The sequence below is a fragment of the Stigmatopora argus genome, chromosome 3 (assembly GCF_051989625.1).
Source record: "Stigmatopora argus isolate UIUO_Sarg chromosome 3, RoL_Sarg_1.0, whole genome shotgun sequence".
NCBI lineage: Eukaryota > Metazoa > Chordata > Actinopteri > Syngnathiformes > Syngnathidae > Stigmatopora > Stigmatopora argus.
The window spans coordinates 7,748,031-7,773,436 of NC_135389.1; the positions used below are offsets into that span (position 1 = coordinate 7,748,031).

Consider the following 25,406-nt stretch of genomic DNA (forward strand, 5'->3'; position numbering starts at 1 on the left):
TAACACACTCTTAATCGAGGTGAAAAGCCTTCCTAGGAGAGTTTGATTTGTTTTAGCTTGAGAAGGTGAACCATCATAAAGTACTTCATGAATATGATTTGAATGTCACTTAAATACATAAGAAATATTGTGGAATGTGAACAAATATTCATACATACATATATGGAGCTACCCATGATGCTAACCTCCACTGGATAAGTGATGTGATGAATGGATGGAAAAATTCAATCTTGTGTATAATAAAAAAGATTTTAATGATATCCCAAAAAGAACACTTTCAGAAAACTTGATCAAGTAGGATTATGATGCAACTAATGAGTTTTAGTTTGAGTTTGCCAGTAAAATGATTGAACATCCCTTTACACATGAGTTTTCAAAATGGTTTTCAAGGGCTGCAGTGGGTGCAGGTTTTCATTCAAACCAATAAAGAAGATACTTTTTTACCAATCTGGTTTAATCGGTTAATTTTAGTCCGGTGCTACGTGTTTCTGAAGACACCGCATTGGTTAAATTGTCTGTGCCAATTGTGTCAATTGGAACAAAAACCTGCACCCATGGTGGCCCTATGTCCATAGATTGGACACTAATGCTCTACATCATTTGTGTCAAAGTGGCGGCTCGGGGGCCAAATCTGGCCCGCCGCATCATTTTGTGTGGCCCGGGAAAGTAAATCATGAGTGCCGACTTTCTGTTTTAGGATCAAATTAAAATGAAGAGTATAAATGTATATTAAATTTCCTGATTTTCCCCCTTTTAAATCAATAATTGTAATTTTTAAATCAAAATTTTCTGTGTTTTTAGTTCAAAAATCATTTTGTAAAATCTACAAATATATTTAAAAAAATCAAAACCAAATCATGTTTCATTCAATGTAATTATTCACATGGTACATGGCAGAAGTTTCGCTGTTCATTGAATATTTATTATTTTTTTTTGTGATGCTAGAAAGCATGAACTGAGAGGACTTGAATGCTGCACTCATGCCCAATTTTCCGTAGCAAACATCCATACTGACAAACCGTTTGCAGTGAGCATGACTACAATTCACCTTGTGGCACACAAAACCTTCAAAATGTGATGGAGGGTTTAGAATTTTGCATGTTAGACACATTTCATTCAATACTTTGAGATGGTTGATAGTAATTTACTGGTGAGATTCAGCAAATGTGACAATTTTGACTTTAAAGGTGGTGGTTGGAGACAGGGTGGTGCTGATGCCAGTGAATGCAGGACAGCCTCTTCATGCCAGCAATATTGAGCTGTTAGACAACCATGGCTGCAAAGAGGTAGGAGCACTAATTCAACTTTTAAATCTCGCTGACTCACCTGCTTTTCTCCTGCTTCGTATCTAGGTTAATGCTGTCAGCTGCAACACGAGCTGGAAGCTCACATTGTTCATGAAGTTTAGTGACTACAAGGAAGACATCCTTAAAGGGGTTTGTTCTTTTGCTATTTACCATTTTTTTTGTGTATTTTTTTAGTGAATTTGTGGCATTATCACATTTGTGGTGGCCGGTTGAACGAGTGGTTTGCGCAGGGTTGGCGAACAAGTTGGACATAAAGAGCCAACATTTTAAACTGTGTGAGTCAAAGAGCCACACCTTACATCAGAAGCAGCATAAAAATCTGCCAAATTATATTTTAAATTTAATTCATTATTTGTTTTTAATGGGCCCTGATGAATCTGAGTGTCTTTTAAGAGAGAATAAAAATAAGAGAAGCATGAAATGAGGCAAAGAGCCACAGTATACAGTGGTACCTGGAGATACGAGCTTAATTCGTTCCGGGACTGAGCTCGTATGTCGATTTACTCTTAACTCAAATGAACGTTTCCCATAGGAATGAACTAAAAACAAATTAATTCGTTACAACCATCTGAAAAAAAAAACCAAAAACAGGATAGTATTGGATTGGAAAAACAGTTCTATTTCTTCTAATTCGCCACCTATTGACAAAGTAACAAATAACTAGCGGTTTAATAGTACTGAAATGTGTTTAATGGTACTAAACTTAGACGGATTTCGCGGAGGGAGAGAGAGATGGACAGAGAGGGGGCGGCAACACGCTCGTAACATAATATAATCAAATTTAAATGAACAAGGATTACGATGCAGACATACTCAAAAATAAGTTTAATCTAACCTTATACTAAACTTAATTCTAATTGTGTTTTAAATTTTTATACCTTTCTTCTCCCGGGTTGGCTCTATTTGCCCCACCTCCACCCTGACTTTCAGATGCAACCTATCGAGGGTTGTTTGCTTTTGTATTCCCTTCAAAATATTCCCAAAATGATGCACACAAATGTCCTCACAATAGGATAACGCACGACCACTTGCCAACTTGCCCGGGAAGTAGTACTCCTCTCGTATTAGCGAACAAGCTCCGCCATTCGCACTGACTAACGGGAAAAGAACACTGAAAAAATGCAACGTCCGCCCAGTGCTCGTAGAGATATTACACGAGGGAGTTGCGACCAGAAAGACAGTTCCCATGATGTTCTTATGAGCAGCCTCTCGCGTCCGCTGTATGCTCGTATATCAAAATTTGTCTCGTATCTCTAGATAAATATTTGCACGAAATTTTACTCGTATCTCAAATTGCTCGTATTCGGGAACTCGTATTTCGAGGTATGACAATACGTATACAAAATAGGATAAGAAGCAAAGAGCTGCATTCATTTTGACTGGGAACCGCGTGTTCGCCACCCCTGGGTTAGCGTGTTGGCCTCACTTCTGTGATCGAGGGTTCAATCCCAGGTTCGTATCTTCCTGTGTCGAGTTTACATGTTTTCCCAAGGCTTGCGTGGGATTTCTCTGGGTATTCCTGCTTCATCCCACATCCCCAAAACATGAATGGTAGGCTGGTTGATCACACCTAATTACCCCAAGGTATATGTGAGCGTGAATGGTTGTCCGTGCCCATAGTTGGCTGGGATAGGCTCCAGCACCCTCTGCGACCCTTGTGAGGATAAGCGGTACGGAAACTGAATGAGTGAACGGCACTCTGCTTCATGTACGTGTGTCTCCTCTCAGGGAGATGTGGTTAGGCTTTTCCATGCGGAACAAGAGAAGTTTCTGACCTGTGACGACTACAAGAAACAGCAGCATGTATTTCTTCGCACCACTCTGCGACAGTCTGCCACCTCTGCAACCAGCTCCAAAGCACTCTGGGAAGTTGAGGTGAAACAGAATGATAAATACTTTCTCCTAATTAAAAAAAGGATGCATTTTCAATTCTCTATTTTGTAGTCAAAGTCCTTTGGCATCATTTTGAATACATTTCCCAGGATGAACCTAATGTGTCCGAAACACAAACTGAATCGTATCGAGTGTGAGTTTAATTGAGCTCATCTATGGGTCAAAAATGTTGTCACTGTAGCTGTAGTGATGCTTAGTATATATGCACTTAACATTCTGACATGATATAGTGTGTCTTAATTCTAGAATTGACATTCAGCAATTCATTTTACAACTAAGCTAAAATGTAATTCATACTATATTTTGTCGAGAATAAAAATCTAGCAGGGGCGGCCCGGTGGGGAGAGTGGTTAGCGAGTCTGCCTAGCAGCTCTGGGGTCCTGGGTTCCAATCCAGGTCATGTCCATCTGTGTGGAGTTTGCATGGTGGGCCTGCGTGGGTTTTCTCCGGGTACTCCGGTTTCCTCCCACATTCCAAAAACATCCATGGTAGGCTGATTGGCCACTCTAAATTGCCCCTTGGTATGGGTGTGAGTGTGCATGGTTGTTAGTCTCCTTGTGCCCTGCGATCAGCTGGCCACCGATTCAGGGTGCCCCCCGCCTCTGGCCTGGAGACAGCTGGGATTGGCTCCAGCATCCTTTACGGCCATAATGAGGATAAAGCGGTTCAGGAAATGAGATGAGATGAGAAAATGTAGCATAATTTATGTTTTTAATGAAAGAAAATATATTAACACTAATATCAATGTGTGTATTTTACCCTGGTTCTCTGAATATTTTCCCTCCTTTCTGCCAAGGTTGTTCACTATGACCCCTGCCGAGGTGGGGCTGGCCAGTGGAACAGTTTGTTTCGTTTCAAGCATCTTGCAACTGGCAATTACCTTGCTGCTGAGGTAAGACATTTAAAACATAATTAAAGAAAATAGATTTACTTTAAATTAGGAATGACCCATATTTCCATCTATTTGTGTGTGGGGGTTAGGGTTAGGTAGTGTAGGTTAAGTATGAATACTTAAGGCACTTTTTTATTATTTGACTTTTAAAAATGCTTTTTAACATTTTTATTAACTTTTTCGAGCAAAGGAACAGAGTGAAGGAACCTTTTGAGAAGGATGGTACTTTACTCTAGGTGGCAGTGTTTCCTTTGTCACAGGCACCATAAGGTCTTCTTGACTATAATTTAGATAGTCATGACCAAACTAAGTTTCCCTGGAGGTCACTTTTGATGTTTATTTCTTTGCAGGAAAACCCTGAATTCAATGTAAAAGTGCCGAGACTGAAGGAAAGTTGAGTTTTTCTCATTGTATTGAGCTTTTAACTGACATACAATTATACATGCAACCTCATCTATGCACCAATAAACATCTGTTGTACATTGGTAATTCACGTATAAAGAGGTGGACCACTTTAGGGCGATCGCGTTGCGCCATGAGGTGAGTCGAACGAAAAGAGAATAAGTCACGAGAAAGAGTTGTTTGTCTCAAAGTCTAGGTCTTTCTCTGTCTGATTATGCAATTTTGATCTCAGAGACTCACAATTTACTCAACACGTACACACACACGTGCACATGCCTACTTCTATTCTATATCTAGATTCTTAAGCCCCCAGCTACATTGCACATTTGTATGCAGGCAGTGAGCACACACACATAAACCGTCTCACCCTCGCACACTTTCTTATGCCCACGCTGAATTTCAGACACACGGGGGGCTCCTTACATAACGTCTGGGTGTGTGTGGTGGGAGGGGGGGTTGCTCTGCAAAGGGGTTGGGAAGGGTAGAAGACGTGCTGTCTGCTCTGCTCCGTTCGTCTGTATTAAGCTGCTGATGTGAGTCACCTACCAACAGGATGGGGGAAGAGGTGTATCCAAGCTAACGTTTGAAGGGACCTCTAGGGAGCCTCCCATTTAAATTCCGAAAGCGGTGGATGAAATTAACCTATTAAATGCTACATATTATTGAATACTGCAGTATGAGCCACTTTCCATCCAGCATTGTAGACAAAGCTGACAAACTACAGTTTGGAGATCATCTCTCTCATATAAAAGATCAACTTTGGAATTGCCTCCTTTTACAACTACTGTATTTTCCGCACTGTAACGCGGAACTAAAAGCTGGCAATGTGCCTTATATATGGACACTACAATTGTTTAATCATTGTATGAAATTCCCTTTAGCACAGCTCCATTTGTGGATGTATAACACAAACCCCTACTACAGTTCCCTCGATTATCGCGACTTCACTTATTGCAAATTCACTTCTTTGCGATTTTTTTCTGCTGTTAATTATTTTTAAAAATAATTTTATTTTTTATTTTTTTAGTTCATAAAAATGTGAAAATCCACACTGAAACTCTCAAGCGGAAGCCACTTTTGCTGCAAGTACTCAGCATTGAAGGAAAAATAGTTTTTCTTTTTTTAAGTTCATAAAAATGTGAAAATCTACACTGAAGCCACTCTTGCTACTCAGCACTGAAGGAAAAAAATAGGTGTTATAATATGGGTGACCCTACTTCTCAATTTTTCGATTATCGCGGCCATATCTGGTCTATATTAACTGCGATGTTCGAGGAATTACTGTATTTCTTCTACTACAGCTTCATCTAGTGGATGTACAACACAATCCACCACTACTACTACTGCGTCTTCTAACCCGCTGTGACTTGTTATGTGAAATAAAATTTAAGATAGGTCATTCATTGAAGCTGCGCCGTATAGTGCGGAAAATATATTAATTACCTGTGTGGTGTGAAATTAAGTTCACAATGTGGATCGCACCAAAGGTTTGGCTGCTCCTTGTGGAGTACAGTTTTTATTCATATTAACTTGGTGTTGAATGCCTTTTTTAAATTGTCTTTAATTAGGTTTCTGTCAGGATAATATTTGGGCCACTCAATGCCATCAGTATTTGAAAACGTATAAAAACTCTTCCTGCTTACACCACTTTTCGATGGAATGTTGGCCCTCACTAGGGGACGTCCAGGGTGAAAGTAATTTGCACTTAGTTCAAGTATCTTGTCATTAATTCCCATGGAGAGTATTTAACTTGCCCAATAATCCAAAAATCTTTTATCTTGTTTTAGCTACTGCTTACAGATTTTATTTTATGAATTTGTACTTACTACTTATTCATTTGCTGTCAATTGTACAATTTCCCTCGAGTTGACCAAAATATATTGTCACCAATGAATATTTGTGATTGTCACAGCAGAATGAAACGGACCCTGTGTATTGCAAGAGAAAGCATCAAGCAGCAGACAAGATTGCTTTTACGCTGGTTTCAGTAAAACATGGCAGTGACATCGCCACCCTTTTTGAGCTAGATGCCACTACACTGCAGAGGGCTGACTGTCTGGTGCCTAGGTTGGTATCTCATGAGTGAGGATATTAGCTTTTAATGAATGACTTAATTAGCCTTCATTTAGGCATTTACTGTGAGAAGTATAGTTCAGGAAATTTTATATATTAAAAGTTGTACAAATTATTGTATGGCGAAATTGAAAATACCATACACATTTTTCATTATTACCTTACCATCAAACTGTGTAAACTTCACTATATCTGTAGTTAGAATAGTATATCTCGGATTAGCGTAGTTTTATACTTTAGTCATAAATTCAAGTATCAAACAGCTTTTTGGAAAATCCCACAGATGAGAAGGCTCATCTTTGGCCAGAAGCACAGGTATTTTCTCTGAGTTGTGACTCGTTAAAATTGGAATATGACATAGTGGAAAGCTGATCTGTGGTGAGACGAATCACAATTTGAAGTTCTTGATTGAAAAACGAAAACTAAAGAGGACATAAACAACCCAATGTGTCAACAGCACTAAGTCTAAAAGCTAACATCTGTGATGGTATGGATTTGCACCAGTACGTGAGAAATATCTGCTGCCATCCAAGCAACGTCTTTTTCATGGGCTCCCACATTCTGCACGTATTATCACAGCGTAGTCGAGTGCAATCCTGATCTGTCTCTCTTTGAAAATGTTGCCTGCATAAAGTGACAGGAGAGACCTCGGAGTACATAAAGCACGAATGGGAAAGAATTCCACTTACAAAGCTTCAGCAATTATTGTCCTCAGTTCCCAAACATCTATTGAGCGTTGTTAAAAGAAACGGTGATGAATCCCTTTGATAAACATGGCCATAAAATTCCAACCTGATGACCCCTTGCAAAAAAACAAGATGTTTTTCAGTTTGAACGCTCAATGACTTTTTGTTTTGTTTTGTAATCAATTAAATACAGTTTGAACATGATTTGCAAATCATTCTATCCTCCTTTCATGAAATTTTAACATAACATCCCAACGTTATTTGATTTAGGGTTGTAAACAAACCTAAGATAAGTGCACCTTTCTGGTTCACTTATACAGTGGTACCTCGACATACGAGCAATTTGAGATACGAGTAAAATTTTGAGCAAATATTTATCTTGAGATATGAGACAAATTTTGATATACGAGCAGACGGCGGACGCGAGAGGCTGCTCATAAGAACATCATGGGCACTGTCTCTCTCCCCGCAACTCTCTTGTGTAATGTCTCTCTGGTCGCAACTCCCTCGTGTAATGTCTCTGCGAGCACTGGGCGGAGCGTTGCATTTTTTCAGTGTTTTTTTCCAGTGGTTTTTTTCCTGTTAGTCAGTGTGAATGGCGTATATACTACTTCTTGATGGCAAGTGGTCGTGCGTTATCCTATTGTGAGGACATTTGTGTGCATCGTTTTGGGAATATTTTGAAGGGAAGACAAAAGCAAACAACCCTCGATAGGTTGCATCTGAAAGTCAGGGTGGAGGCGGGGCAAATAGAGCCAACCCGGGAGAAGAAAGGTATCAAAATTTAAAACAAAATTAGAATTGAGTTTAGTGTAAGGTTAGATTAATTTTGTTTTTGAGTGTCTGCATCGTAATCCAAGTTCATTTAAATTTGTTTGTGATGTTATGAGCACGTTGCTCTCTCGCCTCTCCGCGAAATCCGTCTAATTTGAATAATATTAAACACATTTTAGTAGTATTAAACCACTAGTTATTTGTTACTTTGTTACTAATATTTTTCCACTCCAATATCCCGTTTTTGGTGGGGGGGGGGGGTTTCAGAGGGTTGGAACAAATTAATTTCTTTTTAGTTCATTTCTATGGGAAACGTCCGTTTGAGTTACGAGAAAATCGACATACAAGCTCAGTCCCGGAACGCATTAAGCTCGTATCTCGAAGTACCACTGTATTAGTTTTCCCAAATGTTGATCTATTGTTTAACTTTTTCCTTCCACAGAAACTCTTATGTGAGGCTTAGGCACCTGTGTACCAATACATGGGTAACAAGTACCAACGTACCCATTGATGCAGAGGAGGAACGTCAAGTCATGCTCAAGGTTTCCATATGTTTGCTCGCACAAACAATTACTGCCAACTAAACTCAGATAAATGACTTGGGCATTTCCTCTGAATTGCACAATAGATTGGCACTTGCTCCACTAAAGAGGATAAGGAAGCTTTTGCTATTGTGTGCGTTCCCCTATCGGAAGTCAGGGACTTGGACTATGCCAATGATGCCAACAAAGTTCTTGAGGCCACCGTGTGCAAGCTTCAATATGGAAACATCGCTCAGAATGAAAGGAGGTGAAGTAAAACAAGGGTCTTTGTTAGGGGTTTTAGTCATGCCACAATGCAGTTCTGCTTTCCTTGGGAGTGGCATTATGGGTCTCCACACCAATATTAATGGCTGGTTGTATAGACGCTTGTACATGAAAATGGAAGCAGTTTTGTGTTTTGTACCCCACCATCATTCGCAGGTTTGTGACTAAGCTTCTGGAGGACCTGATTTTCTTTGTATGTGTGGTTCCAAACAATGGTCAAGAGGTTCTGTCTGTGGTGACCTCCACACCCAACCGAGAGAGGCAAAAACTGATGAGAGAACAGAACATCCTCGCCCAGGTCATCACTAATATCTAAGTAGTTAAAAACACACACAGCATTTCATTTGTTGTTTTCTCAGCGTCATGTAACATAATGATATAAGTTCCATCGGATTATAAGGCACACTGCCAGCTTTTAAGACAATTGAAGTCTTTTAGTTGAGCTTTATAGTGAGGAAAATACGGTAGATAAATAAGATACAGAAATAAGACATTCCTACCAGGGCACAGTCCCATTTCCATCTATTTTATGCATGAAACGGTTCAAAATATTGGAAAATGACTCCGTGCTGCCACCACCCAATGGCGTAGGTTTTTTTTGCCTGACTTTGGGGTAGACTGCATGACTGTGATTCGCATTTGATGGCCATATGAGATTAGTATTTTTCTTTCTCTATTTGCATCCTACCACTGTAATCTGACGTTCTCCCATAGTCAGATGGGTCAGGCTCCAGCACCATGCTTCCCTGACAAGGGTCAACGGTTTTGAAAATGAATGAATGAATTTAGTCCCTCTTTGTTTGTTTTAAGAGTCAGTATGTATATGTTAAGTTGAATCGTTCGGATTCCTGTTCTCCAGATCTTTGGTATCCTGAAAGCTCCATTCACAGACAAGGGTGATGGTCCCATGTTAAAGCTGGAGGATTTGGGAGACCAGCGCTATTCCCACTTCAAGTATATGCTGAGACTCTGCTACAGAGTGCTACGACACTCTCAGCAAGACTATCGCAAAAATCAGGCATGTTCTGTTTGTGTTCAGGCAAACACATAGTCAAGAAAAGCTAAGAAAACTAGAAGGTTTTGTACAAGTTCTGCTAGACTCTGGAAATAAAGGTTTGTTGGGGGTACAGGTTGCTGTACATATGAACATATAAGTGAACTATATCACCATATAACTGCTAGATAGAACTATAGAATCTTGGTACAAAATTTGTCTTTTACAATTGATTTCAATGAGGTTAAAATCCATCAAATGTAGCTATTTTAACTTCAATGAACAATTAGATGTTTTTTGTATCCTCTGAGTGATGTTCATCAAAATGTTTTATTATTAATGAAAACATTAATTCTCCCGCTTAGGAGTATATCGCAAAAAAGTTCTCAATTATGCAGTCTCAAATTGGGTATGAGATTCTGGCTGAGGATACCATCACTGCTCTGCTGCACAACAACCGTAAGCTGCTGGAAAAACACATCACAGACAGAGAGATTGAGACATTTGTCAGCCTTCTGAGACGGAATCGAGAACCCAGGTAGTTTTCCACTGTAAATATTGGGGTCGAGGGTTCTCACTGTGGCGAGTTTGCATGTTCTTACCGGGCTTGCATGGGTTTTCTCTGGGTACTGGGTGATTGAACACACTAAATTGCCCATAGTTTTGAGTGTGAGCATGTATGGTTGTCCATCTCCTTCAGCCTGCGATTGGTTAGCCACCAATTCCGGCTGTCCTGGTGCCCGAAGTCAGCTTGGATAGGCTCCAGCAGCCCCCCACGACCGTTGTGATGATAAGCGGTTCAGAAAATGAATGAATAAATAATGAGCTGCTTGATAGACGTCTGTACTATTTTCAAGCGCATTAATGGTCCTGAAAATCTCACTTGGAACCAAATACCTCATCTGAATGACCTCAAGGGCATTTGCTAGGGCTTCCACTGTACTAAATTATTTACTTTTTAAAACCTTCTGGTTGAACTCTCTTTGCTTTCTTCCTCTAGATTCCTGGATTATCTCTCAGATCTATGCGTGTCCAATAAAACCGCCATCCCTGTCACACAGGAGCTTATTTGCAAATTCATGCTTAAAGGGGAAAACGCAGATATCCTTATCCAGACAAAGTGAGTCAGACAATGGGGTGATCAGTATTCCTGTTTGCATATACTGTAAATGTGTATTGCTTTGCAACCAACATTCTCTGTGAGTAAATCTGCTTATTGTCAGAGAATCTTGTAAAAACAACCGCTCTTTGTCACACTCTCATATACAGACTAATCCCTAATACTGAGACCACCCTGGAGTCTTCGCTCACACAGGAAGATGGAGAAGAGGAGGAAGTTTGGCTCTATTGGATTGACAGCCACAAGGAGCCTCATGGCAAATCCATCCGCCATCTGGCTCAGGATGCTAAAGGCAACCATAAGATGGATGTAGATATCACTACCTACTACAGGTGGCTTTATGACTCTTACTTCCTAAATGTACAAACACCTTTTTGCCCTATGGCAAAATGATTTTTAAAAATCACACAGGTGAATTATTTTTTTGCAGACTACAAGCCTTTTTCAAACCACGCATTCCTTTCTTATTGTCAGGTATCAGCTCAACCTGTTTGCTAAGATGTGCCTGGACCGACAGTATCTTGCCATCAATCAGATTTCCTCTCCGCTTCCTGTGGATCTTATCTTGCGCTGCATGTTTGACGACAGCCTGCCTTACAACCTTCGAGCCTCCTTTTGTCGTCTCATGCTACATATGCATGTGGACCGTGACCCACAAGAAGCTGTGGTTCCTGTGCGCTATGCCCGCCTCTGGACTGAGATTCCATCCAAAATCACCATCCACGAGTGAGCACCTGACATCTAATCAATCACAGGACTGTGCAAGCATAATTATAACTCCTCCACTGTGCTTTTTTTGTAGTTTTGAATACGAGTCAGCAGATTCCTCGAGAGAGGAGATGAAGAGAAAGTTTGCCCCTACGATGGAGTTTGTTGAAGAATACCTCAAAGACGTGGTCAACCAGCCTTTTCCATTTGGAGAAAAAGACAAGAATGAACTCACTCTAGAGGTAGAATAAACTTGATAAATATTATTACATATTATATTAGTACATTTGGCTTAACTACAGTGGTACCTCGAGATACGAGCTTAATTCGTTCCGGGACTGAGCTCGTATGTCGATTCAAATGAACGTTTCCCATAGAAATGAACTAAAAACAAATTAGTTTGTTCCAACCCTCTGAAAAAACACCCGAAACAGGATATATTGGATTGGAAAAAACATTTTTATTTATTCTAATTTGCCATCTATTTAAAAAGTAACAAATAACTAGTGGTTTAATAGTACTAAAATGTGTTTAATAGTACTAAAATTAGACTGATTTTACGGAGGGGAAAGAGACGGACAGAGAGAAAGGGGGGGGACTTGTTGCACGGCAACACGCTCGTAACATGACATAAACAAATTTAAATGAACTTGGATTACGATGCAGACACACTCAAATATAAATTTAATCTAGCCTTACACTAAACTTAATTCTTTTCTTTTTTTTTTAAATTTTGTTACCTTTCTTCTCCCGCGTTGGCTCCATTTGCCCCGCCTCCACCCTGACTTTCAGATGCAACCTATCGAGGGTTGTTTGCTTTTATATTCCCTTCAAAATATTCCAAAAATTATGCACACAAATGTCCTCACAATAGGATAACGAACGACCACTTGCCAACGAAAAGTAGTACAAACGTCATTCGCACTGACTAACGGGGAAAAACATGCAAAAAAAATGCACGGCTCCGCCCAGTGCTTGTAGAGACATTACATGAGGGAGTTGCGACTGGAAAGACGGTGCCCATGATGTTCTTATGAGCAGCCTCTCGCGTCCGCTGTATGCTCGTATGTCAAAATTTGTCTCGTTTCTCAAGATAAATATTTGCCCGAAATTTTACTCTTATCTCAAGATAAATATTTGCCCGAAATTTTACTCGTATCTCAAGATAAATATTTGCCCGAAATTTTACTCGTATCTCAAATTGCTCGTATGTCGGGGCACTTGTATGTCGAGGTACCACTGTACTCTACATTTTTTTGTTTTTTCAATTTTTGAGTGGTTTTATTTTCTTTCTTTTAGGTGGTGAATCTGGCTCGAAACCTGGTGTACTTTGGTTTTTATAGCTTTAGTGAGCTCCTCCGACTCACACGCACTCTGCTGGCTATACTGGACATTGTCCAACACCCGCTCACTTTCATGAATAAACTCAACAAAAGTCCAGAGGCGGGTGGGTGTAGTGCAGTGGTATGTAAATAAATAACGAGCAGATGTCTAAAGATGTGAAAATATCTGCCTCACTCAGGTAACAATGTCTTGCGTACAATCCATGGTGTTGGAGAAATGATGACCCAGATAGTGATGAATCGAGGTGTCCCACAAGGCCTGCCCGACACGTCTCCCTCGCTGCGCTATGGGAAAGGACACATGCTTGTGGACAATGAGGATGTCATGGTGATGGACACCAAGTTAAAGATCATAGAGATCCTTCAAGTAGGCGTACTCAAGTTAATGTTCGTGAAATTTTGTGTTTCGAGCTCAACTTTTTGATATTTCGGTGGTGTTCTCACTTCATTTTGTAGTTCATCCTGAGTGTGAGGCTGGATTACAGGATCACATATTTGTTGTCCATCTACAAGAAAGAGTTTGGAGAAAAGAGCACATCTGAGAACCCTGCTTCACAATCTGAAATACTCCTGGTCGTACCACGTAAGACTCCTTTTAATTATTATTTTTTCTTATAATTTAACCACACCTCTCGTCTAAATATATTGCCGTCAACCTTGTTTTGCGTCCAGCTCCTGAACCAGATATAGATGAGATTGCAACTAAAGCAGAGAGCATGTTTGCCGGGAGGTTGGTTGAATTTGTCATGTGTAACAAGCATTAAAACCTAATTAAATTATTTGAAGTCCTTTTGTGCTTAATGCTGTTTTCAAGTATTTGCACCTAAACATGCTTGTGAATGTGGATGGAAATGTTTAATTCCTGCTTCTCTCAGCTCTGAGTTAGGGGCAGTAGAGTTCGATGATGAAGGTGGCCGAACGTTTCTGAGGGTTCTGATCCATCTTATGATGCAAGACTATGCGCCACTGGTCTCTGGTTCACTGCAGCTCATTTTCAAACACTTCAGTCAGAGAGCTGAAGTCCTGCAGGCCTTCAAACAGGTACACAGCGGTCTTGCAGAGTTGTGTTAAGTCAGTTAAATTGGATTGCTATGGTGATAATCATATCATTATGTATGTGTGTCTGCATACTTTTCAGGTCCAACTTTTAGTTTCAGAGAAGGATGTGGAGAATTACAAACAGATAAAGGCAGACCTGGACCAACTACGTCTAACTGTAGAGAAATCAGAACTGTGGGTGGAGAAAAATGGAGTCTATAATGGGGAAGATCTTGATGTCAGGCAGGGTAAAGAAAAAAACATGGAGGTAAATATACTGGAACAAGAAGTTTATATTGCATGGCAGATACACATAAGATATTTTTAAAATTTAGTCATTTTTATCCACTCGGCCCAGGAGACAATTTGCAAAAATCTGTCTTTCGCCAGTAGGATGCACAAAAATGGATATGGGTAGTCTGCTTAAAAAAATTATGACGGATAAATATTCAGTCTCCTTCTGATTTCATTCTAAATGAACATCCACATTCACAGACTTTCTTTTGCAGCATGTGTGTTTAAAAATGCACAAGAAATACACTCTCAATATGCTCAGTACATGTACTTCCTAAAATAAATCAGACGGGTCTAAATCAATTAGTCTTTTTTCATTGGTTTGATTAATACTTGGAATTTCGACACAAATATTTGCTCAATTGAAGATCCATCTCGTTACCTGTTCACATGCAAAAGTTGCTAGTAACACAAATTTGTTTTGTATTGATTTAATACATGAACAAATCTATATTTTAACATGATGCAAGCTAAACTATGGAACAAAAATATTGACTCGTAGGGTAGTCTGGAAAATCAAGAACGGTTCATCAAGTAGAACAATATTTAATGGTTCTGCGTGTTACTATGGAGAAAGTTTGTCACTGGAACAAACAGTTTCATATATCAAGATGCATGATTTTGGATGAAATCTGTAATAATATCTAGCTTGCAAATGACTTCTGTGTGTTTGCCTTGCCAGGAGACGGGGCTAAGCACAGTGCATGATGGGAACAATAAACCTCAAATTGACAGCAACAAGGAAAACAACTACAACATTGTTAAAGAGGCGAGTTTCATGTTTTGTTTCTTCATATTGTCTATTCGCCATCAATGTCAAGAACTTTGTTGGACTTTTGTCAATAGTGTTTGTGAATATTGAGTTTTTTTTGTCAAGCGTAGATCTTGCTACGGCTGAGTACGCTGTGTTACCACGGTAAAAAAATAAGCCCACAGCAGCAGAGGCTTCTCAAGAACATGGGAGCTCATACCGTTGTTCTGGACCTCCTTCAAATCCCCTTTGAGAAAGTGAGCATGAACCAAAACTACTAAGTGACTGATTTTATCTCAAAGTGACAATCTCCCATCAGCCGTTTTTGTTGTTGTAATTGTTCTTACCCAGAGTGATGAGAAGATGAACGAGATCATGACATTGGCACATGCCTTTCTTCAGAACTTCTGCAAAGGGAATCATCAGAACCAATTACTGCTTCATAAACATCTAAACCTGTTCCTCACTCCAGGGGTGTGTATAATTGTGATCGACAGGGCATTAACTGTTTTAATTAGGAATGCACTGAATTTGTTACTGTACGTCTGGAAATCAAAATGTTATCGGTGCATTATTATTAATCTCATGCAATGTTTCTCTTAAGTCTCTTATTTTGAAGGGTCTGTCTTGTCAACATAAGACTGAATTATGACTCTTTGTTTCTCATCAGTTGCTAGAAGCTGAAACAATGCGCCATATCTTTATGAATTACTACCAGCTGTGCAATGAAATCAGCGACCGCGTTGTTCATCACTTTGTCCACTGCATTGAAACGCATGGGCGTCACGTTCTCTACTTGAAGTTTCTGCAAACCATTGTGAAAGCTGAAGGAAAGTATGTGAAAAAATGTCAGGACAAAGTCATGACTGAGGTAAATCACTTAATTTTTTTTCTTTCATGATTGTCTGGTAACTAGCTGAACGGATTTACTGATTGGTAGTTAAATCACAGGTCTTAAATATTTAAAAATGTTTCATGAAAAACTTTGGAAACTGCCTGAAATGATTACATTGGCTGAAGAGATGGGTGAGAAAAATCATGTTTAGTAAATCCTAATAATCTAGTTGATGTCAAAACAAGGCATTTTTTGTGCAATTGTTTAACGGCACACACAACAAATTGTATAAATTATCACAAAAAGGACGTTTGGTTGGTCAAATTATTTAAGCATGACGATGGCGCATGCCTTCTACCTTTTGAAAATGGAAAAATAATGCTTAAAAATTGACTTCTGAGTTTATGAGATAAGGGCCAATACATTAAAATCTTGAAACGAATATTAAATCCCATTTGAAATACACAGTAAACCATTGTAAAACTGGTGTGATCCCACCTCATGGTTTAATCAGGACAAATGCTGCTGACAAAAAGTTTTAAAACTGACATACTCTTTGGGGAAGACTAGAAAGCAGGGCATTTTAATAGTGAATGTCACTGGTGATAAAAGCATGCATTAGCGTCTCCGTGTTGACCCGATAGAAAACGAGACAGATGTTCTTGAAATGATGAAGTGATATTTTTGTGACATTTTTAATGTGGCATTGTTGCTCAACAATGACATCAAGGTTTCTCCCTTGAAGGAGAAGGAGGAAAAATCATTGACTGCAAGACAGGTAAAGGTTGACTAATAATAAAAATACTAAGATGACTAAAACTACTGCAATCCAGGATTCAATATCATTACAACAGTAAAAAGCTGCTGATGGAGTAGTGGTGCATTGGCTTGACTTTGGTGCAGGTGGTGTGGGATTGATTCCAAATCTGTAGCGGTATGATTGTGAGTGCGAATGGTTGTCCTTCTTTCTATGTCCCCTACAACTGATTGGCGACCAGTTTAAAATATAATCTGCCCAGTGTCAGCTGTGATAGGCCCCAGCATAGTAAATGCAAAGACTGCATCCTGTGGGTAAAAAGCGCCGAACCTAAAAGTAAACCCGGGGCCACACCGGGTGGCATTTCAGGATTCTCTTGTATAAGCTTTCTGCCAGGATAAAAGTGTTGGCCGTTCAAGGGTAAATTGACGTATACTTTCATAGTGCCTTTCCACCTTCACGACACTTAGGCTCAAGTACTTAGGCTCTATATGTGGGGTTCAGTATTTTGCTCAAAGATATTTAGATGAGGTCACCAGGGCAGGCGATCGAACCCACGACTTCTGGGTTGGGGAACGTTGACTCCACCACTGATCCACGCCACCGCCCAAACTTTTCCTTTACAAGAGGCTGAAGTGGGTAGAGGTTTTAATCGCAACCAGTCAAGAGGACAGTTTCACCCCAAAAAATAGTTGAATGGAGAACAACAGGCTTAGTAGGCAGTCAGTAGCCATCAGTTAAAGTAACATTTACATTTTTTGGGAAACTGAACCCTAAATAAACTGTCTTTTGGTGGTAAGAACTAAAAACTAAAGTCGCAGGCCCGGCCTACTTAACTCAAACCATTAAAAAAGTGTGACTTATAGTCCAGAAAATACGGTAATTAAATTGTTTTGCTGGATCGTTTGGAACAAAAACTATGATTTTGTTTCTGGTAGTTAGAGCCAATCTTGTATTACAAAAATAAGATATTATAACAAAAATATATTTAGGGCATAATGTGCAATGCATACAAAGTTCCTTTTTAGCAATTTAAGCATACCAAGATTGCAAAGGTATAGTAATGACAAATGTACTTGTGATATAGAATTGGCTGACAATATCAAGTGACCAGCAGAGCTGTAACTATGACATATGGAAAATTATGCAATGATGCAGATTGAATTGAATGCTTTTATTGTCATGCCTATACTTAAGTAGCTCCTCAAGCTTGTCAGAGTAAAACCACATCCGAACTATTCTTGCAGCTCGTGAACGGAGGTGAAGATGTCCTGGTGTTCTACAATGACCGGTCTTCATTTCCGGTCTTACTTCAAATGATGGGATCTGAGCGTGAGCGCACTGATGAAGATGGAGCGCTGGCCTATCACAACACACTTGTCGAGCTCCTTGCTGCCTGCACTGAGGGCAAGAATGTTTACACTGAGCTAAAATGTAACTCTCTTCTTCCGCTGGATGACATTGTCAAAGTTGTCACGGATGTCAACTGTGTCCCTGAGGTAAAGTTTCATCATTCTAACCTCCTTTTTAGGAACCAAAGAAATAATCATTGCTCTTTTCTTGTTTTTGTGATTATAGTTGAGATCTTGAGGTCTTTTCTAATTGAATTTTGTGTTCTTTAACTTATCAAAAGTCAATTTTATTTGGGCGTTTTCGTAATACTACTACCTTTGATGCATGCATTTAACCCAACATTTATATAGACATCAACCAATCCTCGGGTAGTTATTTAAAAGTTCATTTGATGAAGTGGTATAGTTTAGCTGGACAAAACGAAAGAGTGGCATGAATAATATGTGATATATGTTAAGTATAAATATACAGGTACTACTCAGAAATGGAGAATATCCCAGTCTTGCTCATATATGAATTCTTCAAAGCCAGCCTGAGACTGACTTTTTAAACCCTCAGCAACCTTCTGCAGGTCTTTTGAATTAGTTGCCTGGTAGAATGTTGACTCTTTAAACCTACAAAACTGAAGCTTTTCACAGTATTTTCATTTTCATAGTTTGTGGTTTTAATATGCTGAAAATCTTAACCAGCAAAATGACAATGAGGAACTGCTTGAGATATGCCCATTTATTTAGAATATTTCAATAAAATTTGTTGTTTTAATCTGCTAAATTAAAGGGCAGCCCGGTGTGTGGGAGGTTAGTGCGTCAGCCTCGCTGTTCTGGTGTCGAGGGTTTGAACGCAGGTCGTTCCTCAGTGTGGAATTTGCATGTTTTCTCCAGGTTTGTGTGGGTTTTCTCAGGGTACTCCGGTGTCCTCCCACGTCCCAAAAATATGTATGGCTGGTTGAACACTTAAAATTGCCCCTAGGTATGAGTGTGAGTGTGAATGGTTGTCCGTCTCCTTGTGCCCTGCGATTGGTTGGCCATTGATTCAAGGTGTCCCCCACCTGGTGCCTGTAATTGGCTGGGATAGGCTCCAGCGCCCCCTGCGTCCCTTGTGAGGATAAGCGGTACAGAAATGAGTGAATATCTTTACATTTTGAATGAATGACTGAATGTTTAATTGCCAAAATAAAACGTCTTTTACTTGATATTCAAGTTTTTCAGTTAGTACTGTACATTCACTTTTTACCTAAAAATCCAATGTTCTTTGTTGATTTGAATCTATACTAATGAAGCACTCAAGAAATGTGGCATGTATGGTGCATATATCTAGATGTTTCCCAACAGCAAATATATTTTACAAAGTACTTTAGGTCATAACAGAGGATTACCACTGGGATTGGCTCCACCTTATTTGTTGCCTGAATAAAAGTACTTTTGATAATTTTACAGGTGGCTCTATTTAACTTTACATTTGATTCTATTCTTTTTAACCGGCAGGTAAAAACTGCATATGTGAACTTTGTCAATCACTGTTATGTAGACACAGAAGTAGAAATGAAAGAGATTTATACCTCCAATCACATTTGGAAGCTGTTCGACAACATTCTGGTGGATATGTCAAGAGTAAGCACAGTTTCATGTCACAAGTACCATTTGGCATAGTTAAAGTATAAATAACACCTTGTTAATATTTGTTTTTATCTCCAGGTGTGTAACACCACCACAGATAGGAACCATGCTGATTCTGCCCTGGAGAAGTATGTGACAGAGACCGTAATGGCCATTGTCACTGGATTTTTTAGTTCGCCTTTTTCTGTGAATCTCTCCAACCTTCAGGTAACCCTACACTTGACTGTAACATACATAACTAATTGAAATGACCTTTTTTCTTTTTGAAATTCTTCTGTTGTGCTTGTAAGGAATGAGTTTACTTCAGTATTTTGTTATCTAGTTTTTAAATTATTTTTCTGTTAAATGTCTTAATTGCAGGACTAACTACCGTATTTTTCGGACTATAAGTCGCACCTATGTCACACGACTAGCCTAAAAATCCACAATGAAACATGTAAGTCGCACTGGAGTATTAGTTGCATTTTTGGGTGGATATTTTATTTCATAAAATCCAAAACAAAGAACCTACATGTCATATTGAAAGGGGTTTAAAATAATAATAATAATAATAATAATAATAATAATAATAAAATAAAAAATAAATATAGAGGCAAGAACAGGCGGAATATAATTTTTTACGAAGAAAAGTTTTAATTAACTAATTTTTTGGTAAGCCCTTCTTGGTTGTTTTTAAAAGTTACATGCGATTCCATGGGTTCGCCGTGGCAAACCCCTAAAGGGGTTAAGCCAAGTCTATCCACTGCCAAATTTGAAATTATCAACAGTGTAAAAAAAACCCATGTGAAATTATTTAATAACTTTTGTGAATCATTTCAGACATAAGTGGCACCCCAGCACCAAACTATATATTAAAAAAAAACCTCCGATTTATAGTGCGAAAAATACGGAATTTAAAATATGGACTGGTAGTAATAATAAAGGCTTATTGGTAGCCATCTTTGTATCGTTCGATTTTTAAAGGATTCTGTATCGTCCTTTTGCCACAGACTAACCAATCCATCTTCATCAAGCTGCTCCAGTCAGCTTTCAGGCTCTGCAACTGCACATGGGTCAGTCAAAAGGCAAATATTGAAATTTGCATTAGAACACTTGCTGAAGTTGGTAAGTAATGTGATTTTATCCAGCATTGTGTTCTTTCTTCATATAACAGCACGTTGTAATGCATTGTGAATCGCTTCTCTCTTGGACTACAATGCTGAAAACAATTTCACAAATTTTCTCTACTTTCCAACAGCCAAGGCAAGGGCTATAGCAATCCCCGTTGACCTGGATAGTCAGGTGAAAGCCATGTCTTTGAAGGTCCACAACAACATGGTTCAGCGGGCAGTCAAAGACTGGAGGTGTTCTGCTCGCTTGCGTCCGCGCAAGGAGAACCTGGGTGGTCCGGATTACAAAACCATCATTGAAAAGTTGCAGGTATTCCCCTATAATCTAAAGCGCAGATGTCAAACACATTCCAGGTGCCACATCATTTTCTGCGGCCAATGAAAGTAACTATTGTCTATTTACAATGTTTATCACAAAAATTTAATTGAAATATTTTTTTTCGTCCTCCACCAAAGATCAACCACAACAGTATTCGGAGAATGTTTAGTTTTTGGTTCAAACATTGTGTTGGAAGAGAAAACATACTAAGCGCATTTGCGCTAGAAAGTGTTGGTAGTTGATTGACAGTTGGCATGGATATGCCTTCAGAATCCCAGAACTGATGTGGCAAGCCAATTTTAAAGCCTTAATAGATGTACTAATTAGTATATATTTTTTGTTCATCAAAATTTTTCAGGATTGTTACTGACAGTCTTTACTTTTCGACCAATCTAACAATCTCATACCTGGCAACCTCGGCCAATTGCTCCCCTTATTATTGATTGCAATTCCCCTTATTAATCGATTTAAAAAAAAAAAAAAAAAAACTGAAACTTATTTGGCGACATATTTACTCTCATAGGATGCACTTAAAAGTCTAAAATGTTCTCCAAAGTGGACGGAGTTCCCATCAGTATGCAATAAATTCAAGATTCTGTAAATGTCGCTGTAAGATGCTGACAGCTTGACTGTCCGGGTACATTGCTTGCTGACACACTATATTTATATAGTGAAAAGGGAGGAAGTGTGAAAGGGCATATCATGCTTAAACCATGACAATATTAGCAGTCCACAATGACGTTTTCATCTGCTACCAGTGACTGAGACGATCCGGATTAGAGCTAAATTGGGGATGACGAGATCGGTTTTACAAAAAAAACGTACTTTTTGGAAAAAAAATTCTTCCCAGATTAAAGCTAAAATGGGGATGACGAGATCGGTTTTACAAAAAAAAACTTTTTGTAAAACATTTTCTTCCCGAAGAAAAGTTGTTATGCAGCATACACAATTTGAAATGATTAAAACGTATAAAATACGGGAAAAATGTATAAATTGACTGGAATGCAATCTATTCATTTTAATTTGACTTTACAGGACCTTATAAATTACTTTGATTTTGCTTTTAATCTTTATGTTTTTGTCTTCTTTAATTTGTATTTTGTTTATAAATTAGCTTGTAACGTATCCTTGAGTGTCTCTTGAAAGGCGCTTTGAAATAAAATGTTTTATTATTCATTCAGTGTTTCAAAGCCAGGGTGTGTAAGGTATCCTGATGGGCAATGCTGGATCTAAAGTACTGGATGAAACATTTTTTAGGGACCTAAATTTAAAAGGACGACTCTCTAAAATTACATCAAGTTTTCATCATTTTTGGATCAAAATGAATGAAGTAATGTGCTTGTGTGTGCAGGGTGTTGTGTCCCATTTGGATGGGCAGTTCAGTCCGATGGTGCAGGCAGAATTTTCGGTGCTGGTAGATGTCCTCCACAGTCCTGAGCTGCTATTTCCAGAGGCCGCTCGCCTACGCTGTGAGAGTGGAGCTTTCATGTCAAAGTAAGTCGCTATCACTGCAGGTCTGAGGGTCAAGTAAAACTGAATCTGGACAAGATATAGACATGCTTGATGCTGCGTTCTTGTCCCCAGAAAGGTAGATTGTATCTTAAAAGAAGCGTAGTTGAATGCCTCCTTTGAACCTTGATACTTTTTGAAGCACTCCCTCCTAGCAACAGCATTTCATTTTTAAGCAGAAGCCCATCTTTTGTTCAAGTAACAAAAAGAGAACCCATTATACTAGTCTTAGAGGCGTTGCATTGGCTTCATTTGCATTTCAGGATAAATTTGAATGTTATTTTATTCATTTATAGAACTACTGGTTTTCATCTCTCTTTAGTACTCTTATCTTACTTTTCCATATGGCTCCTTGCAGAACTTCACTTCTTCCATTAGTCACACAGAGCCTGATCAAAGGTTCCAATTTAGGTGATTACAAACCTCAATAAATTATTCTGCTGTTGCTCATGTTTTCAGAACGTGTCTTCAGACATTAATTGTATTTAGAAACTAATGACAGAAATCATATAACAGTGTCTTGATGCTTTCATGTATGAAATAGGATATTTTCTAAATACTCATACAGGCACTCATTTAATTCATTGGTGTCACTGTGAATAATGCAATATTTGCATATATATCTATATAATAAAAAAAAAAAAGAGAACAAGGATACACATGAATTACAGCCCCCAAAACACTCTAGAGTTAATATTCTTTTAATAAAATGTAACTCATTTAATGACGTTGACGGTGATAGACCTCCAATTAATTCAGACTGAGAGGACTGTCCGTGTATGCCGATCTTTGAGTGCCATTGACAGTGCTAGACATCCAATTCATTTTGACAGGGAGCATGTTCATTCGCCCCTCCCAGTCCAAATGGATTGGACGTCTAGTACGTCAATAGCAGCCAGTGAGCTTAATAAGTATACTATAAGAGTAAAAGACCTTTTGAAGTTAGCTTGGACAGTCTCCAGCCCCCCGCACCCTGACATGGATTAGTAGTTTTAAAACATTAAGGAATGAATCATAATTTCCTTTTCATTAAAAAGTTCATGCAGAAATTGATTGACTGATCATCATAAACGTGTTTGTGTGGCATGATAACTAATAGAAAGCATTTTCACACTGACAGGCTTATCACTCACACCAAAAAGCTTATGGACAAAGAGGAAAAGCTTTGCATCAAGATACTGAAGACACTCCGAGAGATGCTGGACAAAAAGGACTGGTTTCAAGAGTCTGTGAGTAGTTCATCCACATTGTTAGGCTTACAGACAGAAAACCCTTGTAATGAGGTGAACATTTTCACAAGCTTAGCCTTATTTCGAAATGTCAGCAGCACTGTGCTGCTACCGGCAACCCTCATTCTCTCCCTTGTCTGTGAGCCAAGAATCTCCCTCATCTATATTCAGTGGGCCTTTCTGAGTTACATAAGGACAGGGGCACTTGAGGACACAAAATGAGAGGGAGTGTGGAGGGGGGGAGTAAGGGGAACTGGTAGAGAATAAGGGGTGAGGTCTGAACAAGGAAATTAGTTTGTTCTGTGAGGGGGAGGAGATTTCTTCATCAACCAAAGGTTTTATTTGAGTGAATAATTGATTGAGGAAAGTGACCCCTGGGGAGTTTTTTTTGCTTTGCATTGGGCTGGGAAGTAAAACTGAGCATTTTAGAAGTGCCGTTGTTAACAATCTTGGAGAGCATTGGGGCGTGGGTGATGCCAATGCTCTCAGGACACGTTATATTTCTTATAGATATTAGTGTTCCTTAACCTGGCATGCCAGAGTGATTCTTCCATAGAACCGCTAAAGTACTATGCTGGTAGGTTTGGTGGCCAGTTTTAGTCAGTTCAGAACACTTGAGTGTAATAGAGTGGTACCTCGAGATACGAGCTTAATTCGTTCTGAGCTCGTATGTCGATTTACTCGTAACTCAAACGAACGTTTCCCATAGAAATGAACTAAAAACAAATATTGGATTGGAAAAACATTTTTTTGTTCTAATTCGCCATCTATTAACAAAGTAACAAATAACTAGTAGTTTAAAAGTACTAAAATTATACGTATTTCGCAGGGGGGAGAGAGGGGGGACTTTGCACGGCAACGCGCTTGTAACATCACAAACAAATTTAAATGAACTTCAATTACGATGCAGACACACTCAAAAATAAGTTTAATGTCACTTTACACTAAACTTAATTCTAATTTTGTTTTTAAATTTTGATATCTTTCTTTTTCCGGCTCTATTTGCCCCGCCTTCACTCTGACTTTCAGATGAAAACCTATCGAGGGTTGTTTGCTTTTGTCTTCCCTTCAAAATATTCCCAAAACGATGCACACAAATGTCCTCACAATAGGATAACGCACGACCACTTGCCAACAAGAAGTAATATATACTTCTCTCGTGTTAGCGATCGCTCCGCCATTCGCACTGACTAACGGGGAAAAAAAATGCAACGCTCCGCCCAGTGCTCGTAGAGACATTACACGAGGGAGTTGCGACCAGAGAGACATTACACGAGGGAGTTGCGGGGAGAGAAACCGTGCCCATGATGTTCTTATGAGCAGCCTCTCGCGTCCGCTGTATACTCGTATAGCAAAATGTGTCTCGTATCTCAAGATAAATATTTGCCCGGAATTTTACTCGTATCTCAACTTGCTCTTATGTCGGGGCACTCGTATGTCGAGGTATCACTGTATACACTAATTGTCGTATTTATAAGCAGATTCATTTAGGAATTCACCCAAGCACTTTTGTTTTGTCGTTCTCAATCTCATAATCTACTGTATTTCGCAGGCAAAGTCACACATTTTTCATAGTTATGCTAGGCCTGCGGCATATA

The 25,406-nt window shown here is 39.1% G+C and overlaps 1 protein-coding gene across 1 annotated transcript in view; it reads left to right on the forward strand.

The window, feature by feature from the left end:
- Nucleotides 1-25,406, forward strand: part of itpr2 (inositol 1,4,5-trisphosphate receptor, type 2) — a 69,042-nt gene that overhangs the window by 11,139 nt on the left and 32,497 nt on the right. Inside the window, exons 6-36 of the mRNA XM_077597152.1 lie at nt 1,188-1,286; nt 1,353-1,436; nt 3,036-3,182; nt 3,997-4,092; nt 6,407-6,561; nt 8,470-8,569; nt 8,656-8,816; nt 8,990-9,131; nt 9,693-9,851; nt 10,193-10,365; nt 10,828-10,947; nt 11,097-11,279; nt 11,422-11,673; nt 11,750-11,897; nt 12,955-13,102; nt 13,178-13,365; nt 13,455-13,581; nt 13,671-13,728; nt 13,874-14,039; nt 14,137-14,304; nt 15,013-15,099; nt 15,213-15,338; nt 15,433-15,555; nt 15,752-15,952; nt 17,921-18,172; nt 19,511-19,636; nt 19,721-19,849; nt 20,632-20,746; nt 20,880-21,061; nt 22,422-22,564; nt 23,700-23,808. Coding sequence (XP_077453278.1) covers nt 1,188-1,286; nt 1,353-1,436; nt 3,036-3,182; nt 3,997-4,092; nt 6,407-6,561; nt 8,470-8,569; nt 8,656-8,816; nt 8,990-9,131; nt 9,693-9,851; nt 10,193-10,365; nt 10,828-10,947; nt 11,097-11,279; nt 11,422-11,673; nt 11,750-11,897; nt 12,955-13,102; nt 13,178-13,365; nt 13,455-13,581; nt 13,671-13,728; nt 13,874-14,039; nt 14,137-14,304; nt 15,013-15,099; nt 15,213-15,338; nt 15,433-15,555; nt 15,752-15,952; nt 17,921-18,172; nt 19,511-19,636; nt 19,721-19,849; nt 20,632-20,746; nt 20,880-21,061; nt 22,422-22,564; nt 23,700-23,808 — 4,467 coding nt within the window. The remainder of the gene's footprint in view (nt 1-1,187; nt 1,287-1,352; nt 1,437-3,035; nt 3,183-3,996; nt 4,093-6,406; nt 6,562-8,469; nt 8,570-8,655; nt 8,817-8,989; nt 9,132-9,692; nt 9,852-10,192; nt 10,366-10,827; nt 10,948-11,096; nt 11,280-11,421; nt 11,674-11,749; nt 11,898-12,954; nt 13,103-13,177; nt 13,366-13,454; nt 13,582-13,670; nt 13,729-13,873; nt 14,040-14,136; nt 14,305-15,012; nt 15,100-15,212; nt 15,339-15,432; nt 15,556-15,751; nt 15,953-17,920; nt 18,173-19,510; nt 19,637-19,720; nt 19,850-20,631; nt 20,747-20,879; nt 21,062-22,421; nt 22,565-23,699; nt 23,809-25,406) is intronic.